Here is a 5543-nt window from a genome sequence, read left to right as displayed (position 1 = left end):
TTTCATAGTTTTGTGTTGGGTAAAATGCTGAATGTCAGAATACCCATTGCAGGGAGCTGGCTGGAGTGTACCGCAGTCTGTGCTCCCAGAGTGACAAGGCAGCAACCAGTCTCCAGGATGCACTTCGGCAGAATGAAAGCCTGACACAACACCAGAAGGAGACCCTTCCAACATGCCCACTGTGTGATATACAAAAAGGTAGAAGAGTTTCTGTCATTCACTGTATCTGTCTTTTCTCTTCTTTTTTTTCCTTCTTTGAAGTTGTTGGCATTTATGAATTTTGAAGAAGCAGCAAAGTATAAATGATAAAAAACAAGTTTACTGATTCCACTTAATAGAGATACAAGAGGATATGTCTGAGATGAATAGTGAAGCAAAGAGGCTCTGGGACCGTGTGGAGGTTTTCCGTCAGGTGGAGGAGTCATCATGGAAGATACTGTCTCCGCTATTGAATGGAACCACATCCTTGTCGCACGTTGATGGGTCTATGTATTCTGTTCAAGTGCCAGACATGATTTACAAGGAACATGCAACAGAAATAAATAAGGTAGCTGTAGTTGTCTGTTAAGAACTGATTATTTTAGGAACTTTTATGCTAAATATTTTGTATGAGACGTGTGCATAAGAGTTGCAGATCTTTAATCTATAAGTCATGTGGATATTGCTATTTTATTTGTAAAATGTAGAATGAACATTTCCTGTACAGGTTGATGATTGGTATGTCATGAGGCAATTGTTATATTAGTAAATATTAAAAAGTTATTTGAAGAATACATACAAATTAATTTTTAGTATAGTTGTATAAAACTGATTACAAATCATGCAATGTCTATATTCATATTTTTTTGCTGCTCTTATCAGAAATAAAAAAAGAGGGTATGAAATACACAACTATTTAGTAATCAATCTAATTCTTGTTTATGTACTTTTTCTGGTAGGGTTTCAGGTAAAATGTAACCATTTGTTTCATGTGCTTTTTCAGCTAGGGTTGCAAGGCTTGTATCAAGAAGACAAACTAGATTTGCTGAGTCTGGTCCAGTATGCCAACTTGGCCCTCAAGTCCCTTCTTACGACTGTGCATAAAACACATGCACAGGCAAGGCCTGGTAAGGACCACTGTTTCTTTTTGCAATTTTATAATTTTTTTCTTTTATTGCTTGATATACCTTTGTAATGCCTTTGAATACAAGTATGTACTTTGTGCATTTGCACATTTGGGGAAATCTTGAGCTATAAGTAACATTATCCAGTAAATTTGTTAAATCCTTGCTATTGCAATGCTGTTGATGAGAGTAATGATAACCAATTTGTTAGTATTGAAAGTGATACAATTACTTTTCAAAATTTGACATGTATATTGAATTTAGGCTATGAAATCATTGAGCAGAGAGATGAGAACCTCAAGCCACACTATCATTGCAGAGTCGACAGAGGAGCTGAAGGTCCAGATGGGTCGTGTGGCTAGCTTGAGTGAGACTGTGAATGAACTTACAACTAAGTTGAACACTCTCTTGCCTGAGTTAATGGAGTCTGTTGCAGTACACCGCCAGCAGATCACACTGCCTGTCCCCACTCTGGAGAGTATTGAGCAAGGTGAATGTGGAGTGAGTTGGGAGTCTCTATCATGCAACATGTTGTTTGTATTGTATATAATATTTTCTTCATTATTGATATCTCATTATTAATTAATTAATTTCTTGCTCAATTTGATAAAGGTTTACATTTAAATGAGTTCAGTATTTTTTTTTTTTTTTTTTTTTACAATGTTTTTATATATACCTAATAAAAAATATTCAGAATAGTGTATCATAATTCATAGTTTACAGGTTTTCATTCTATCATAATTCCAGATGGAAAGCCCAACCTCTGTCCTCCAACACCTCCTCTGTGTCTTGTCAACACACCTGTGGCCAATGGGGGGCCCAAGTATGCTCCTCTCATGCTCACCCCTGGTTAGTCATACCTGTGGCTGAGTGCCTCCTCCTGTCACTTTGCCTGATTTCAATTGTAGATAGAAAATAATAACTTTAGGGGTGTCAGGAATGTTGATAAATGTTGACAATGAAAGAACTGACAGTATATCCAGTTGTTTGTCACCCAGTGTACTTGTATGCAATTTACAGGTGTGCACAAACCTCAAGCAAGAGGGCCGCAGTTGGATGCTAATACCACTCCTAGCAGGATGCTCACCACGCATAGTATGATGCGAGCTGCCAGAAAGTCACCCAAGGCCAATGTTCTCTATTCCTCTTTAACCCATAAAGATGACTCAGTTTTGGTGAGTGGCAGCTGTGAATTCATTTGTTGTTTCAAAAAAAAAAAAAAAAAAAAAAAGAGAACTTTAATTCCCAGACAAAAGGGCCATTTCCATCAAAATTTCCCATTTGTATCTTTACCAGATTGTAGCTGGGGAAGAAGCTAAAGTTTCTGAGGCAGAGGAAGGGCTAGGAATAGAGATGCTGACAGTGGACTGCCGGGTGCGCTACCAGAGGAAGAGGCAGGAGGAGCTGGAGGCACTTTTGGAAAAGTACCAACCACAGCATAGCAGAGAAGGTAAGATGCCTCTTTCCAAAATGGCTTTATTTAAAGAAAAATAATGAGATGTTTGTTTAACAGTTATAACATGGTATGGAAGTATAGTTCTAGGAGAGGTTTGGAAAAATCATAGTGTGTGTGGTACTTTTGACATTTCTGTCTTCTACTAAATATGTCACACACTTCCTACATATCTGAACAGGAAAGAAGACAGTGATCCCCAAAAGAACAAAAATTCCCAAAGAGAACAAGAAACCACCAGAGAACAATAAACTCTCAGACTGTAGCAGTCGCATGACTAAGAAAGTCCTGGCCAAAGTGGAAATGAACGTGAAGGAAACAAATGTGAGAAATGGAAAGGCATTGGCTATTTGTCCGAATAATGGATAGGATCTTGACAGTTCACTGATAAACAGAGTGAGTTATTCTATCTGCAGCCATATTTTTATTTTACTAAACACACTTGCCTCTCACCCTCTCTCCCTGTGTTACTTGCCCAATCATCTCCCTCTCCAACTCCTGCTTGCCCCCTCTCCCACTCCTGCTTGCCCCCTCTCCCACTCCTGCTTGCCTACTCTCTCTATCTCTCTATCTCTCTATCTCTTAAACTCTACTCTCTCTATCTCTCCAAACTCCCATCTCTCCATCCTCTTCCATCCCCCTCTATCTCTCTACCTCTCTATCTCTCATCTTCGTCTGTTCTCTCTCTGTGTCTCTCTTCTCTGTCTCTCCTCTCTGTCTCCTCCTCATTCTGTCTCTCTCTCTTTTTCTCTCTCTCTCTTCTCTCAAATCTCCCCTCTCTATCTCTCTATCTCGTCTCTCTCTGTGTCTCTCCCCTCTGTCTCTCCTTCCCTCTTCCCGTCTTTGTCTCCTCTCTCTCTGTCTTTGTCTCCTCTCTCACTGTCGTGCTCTCTCTCCTGTCTTTGTCTCTCTCTCTCTGTCTTTTTTCTCCTCTCTCTGTCTCTCTGTCCTCTCGCCCCCTGTCCTCTCTGTGTTCCCGTCTCTCTCCTCTTTTGTCTCTCTGTCTCCTGTCCCTGTCTCTGCTCTGTCTCTGTCTCTGTCTCGGTCCTCTATTCTCTTCTCTTGTCCTCTCTCTCTCTCTCTCTCTCTCTTCCTCTCTCTCTCGTCTCTTCTTCTCTCGCTCTATCATCCTCCCTCCCTTCTCTCTCATCTTTTCTCTTCCCTCTCTCTGTCTCTCTCTCTGCTCTCTGCTCTTCCTCTCTTCTCTTCTCTGTCATCTCTCTCTCTCTCTCCCGCTCTCTCTCTATCCCCTCTATCTCCTTCTCTCTCTCTTTTCTCTCGATCTCTCTGTCTCTTCGCTCCGTCTCTGTCTCTCCCCTCTCTCTTTACTGTCTCTCTCTCTCTCTCTCTCTCTCTGTCTCTCTATCTCTGGGGGCTGTCTCTCTCTCTCGTCTCTCTGTCTCTTGCTCTCAAACTCTGTCTCTGTCTCTCTCTCTCTGGCTCACGGGTCTCTGTCTTTTACCCCTGTCTCTGTCTCTCTATATCTGTCCTCTCTGTCTCTCTCTCACTCCCCCTCTCTCTCCTGCTCTCTCTCACTCTCCTCTCCCCTCTCTCTCTCTCCCCTCTTCTCTCTCTCTTCCTCTCTCTTTCATCCTCTCGGGTCTCTCTCTCTCCTCTCTCTCTTCTGTCCTCTCCTTCTTCTCTCTGTCTCTTCTCTCCTCTCTGTCTTCTCTCTCTATCTCTCTATCTCCTGGTCTCTGTTTGCCGCTCTCTCTCTCTCTCTTACGTTCCTTCTCTCCCTCTCCCCTCTGTCTCTCTATCCCCTCTGTCTCTCTGGTCCTCTGTCTCTCTGGTCTCGCCCTCCTCTATCTTCATCTCTTCTCTCTATATCTGTCCTCTATATCGTCTCTCTGTCTCTCTCCCCTTCTCCCCTTTCTCTCTCTCTCTCTTCCCTCAATCCTCTCAATTCCCTCCCGTCTCCTCTCTCTCTCTTCTGTCTCTCAGTCTCTTTCTCCTCCTCTCTATTCTCTTCTCTGCTCCTCTCCATCTTCTTCTCACTCTCTCTCTCTCTCCCATCCCCTCTCTTTTCTATCTCTCTCCCCTCTCTCGCTTTTCTCTTCTCTTCTCTCTCCCTCTCTGTCCTCCCTGTCTCTCTGTCTCTGTCTGCTCACTCTGTCCCTGTCCTGTCTGTCTCCTCTCTCTCTCTCTCTCTCTGTCTCTCTCTCTCTGTCTTTCTCTCTCTGCCCCTCTCTCTCTCTGTCTCTGTCTCAGCCCTCCCCTCTCTGTCCTGTCTCTCTTTTCTCTCTCTGTCTTCTGTCTCTCCTCTCCTTTCCCCTCTCTCTCTCTCCCCTCTCTCCTCTCTCTCTCCCATCATCTCCTCTCTCTCTCTGTCTCCTCTGTCTCTCTGTCTCGTCTCTCTGCCCTCTATCTTTTCCCCTCTCTCACTCTCTCTCTCGTCTTCAGCTCTCTCGTTCTCTCTGTCTCTCTCTCTGCTCTCTCTCTCTCGCCCTCCTCCCTCATCCCTTCTCTCTCATCTTCTCCTCTATCTCCTCTCTCATCATCTCTCTCTCCCTCCTCTCCCCTCCTTCTCTCTCCTCCTCTCTCTCTCTCCTCTCCTCTCCTCTCTCTCTCTCTCCTCTCCTCCTGTCTCCCCCTGTCTCTCTCTCTCTTCTCCCCTCTCGTCCCCTCTCTATTCTCTATCTCTCTTGTCTCTGCCGCTCTGTCCTGTCTCTCTCTCTCTCTCCTCTCTCTCTCTTTTCCCTCTCTCTCCTCTCTCCCCTCTCTCTGGTCTCTCTATCTCTGTCTCTGCTCTCTCTCTCTGCCCTCTCTCTTTTCATCTCTCTCTCATCTCTCTCTCTCTCTGTCCTCTCTTCTCTCTGCCCTCTGCCCCTCTGTCTCTGCCGTCTCTCTCTGTCTCTGTCTCTGTCTCTGTCTCTAGTCTCTGTCTCTGTCTCTGTCTCCTGTCCTTCTGTCTCTCTCTCTCTCCTTCTCTCTCTCTCTCTCTCCTCTCTCTCGTCATGCCTCTCTCTCTCTCTCTCATCTCTCTC

The 5543-nt window shown here is 44.2% G+C and overlaps 1 protein-coding gene across 1 annotated transcript in view; it reads left to right on the top strand.

Moving 5' to 3' along the window:
* LOC125038241 overlaps nt 1-5543 on the top strand; it is an 8806-nt gene that overhangs the window by 667 nt on the left and 2596 nt on the right. The window contains exons 2-9 of the mRNA XM_047631668.1: nt 53-198; nt 339-547; nt 983-1106; nt 1423-1593; nt 1851-1952; nt 2124-2278; nt 2400-2553; nt 2738-2952. Of these exons, the coding sequence (XP_047487624.1) occupies nt 53-198; nt 339-547; nt 983-1106; nt 1423-1593; nt 1851-1952; nt 2124-2278; nt 2400-2553; nt 2738-2925 (1249 nt within the window). The 3' untranslated portion in view covers nt 2926-2952. The remainder of the gene's footprint in view (nt 1-52; nt 199-338; nt 548-982; nt 1107-1422; nt 1594-1850; nt 1953-2123; nt 2279-2399; nt 2554-2737; nt 2953-5543) is intronic.

Source organism: Penaeus chinensis, chromosome 3 (genome assembly GCF_019202785.1).
Source record: "Penaeus chinensis breed Huanghai No. 1 chromosome 3, ASM1920278v2, whole genome shotgun sequence".
In the NCBI taxonomy this organism is placed as follows: Eukaryota; Metazoa; Arthropoda; class Malacostraca; order Decapoda; family Penaeidae; genus Penaeus; species Penaeus chinensis.
This window is presented reverse-complemented; position numbering and strand designations above follow the sequence as displayed.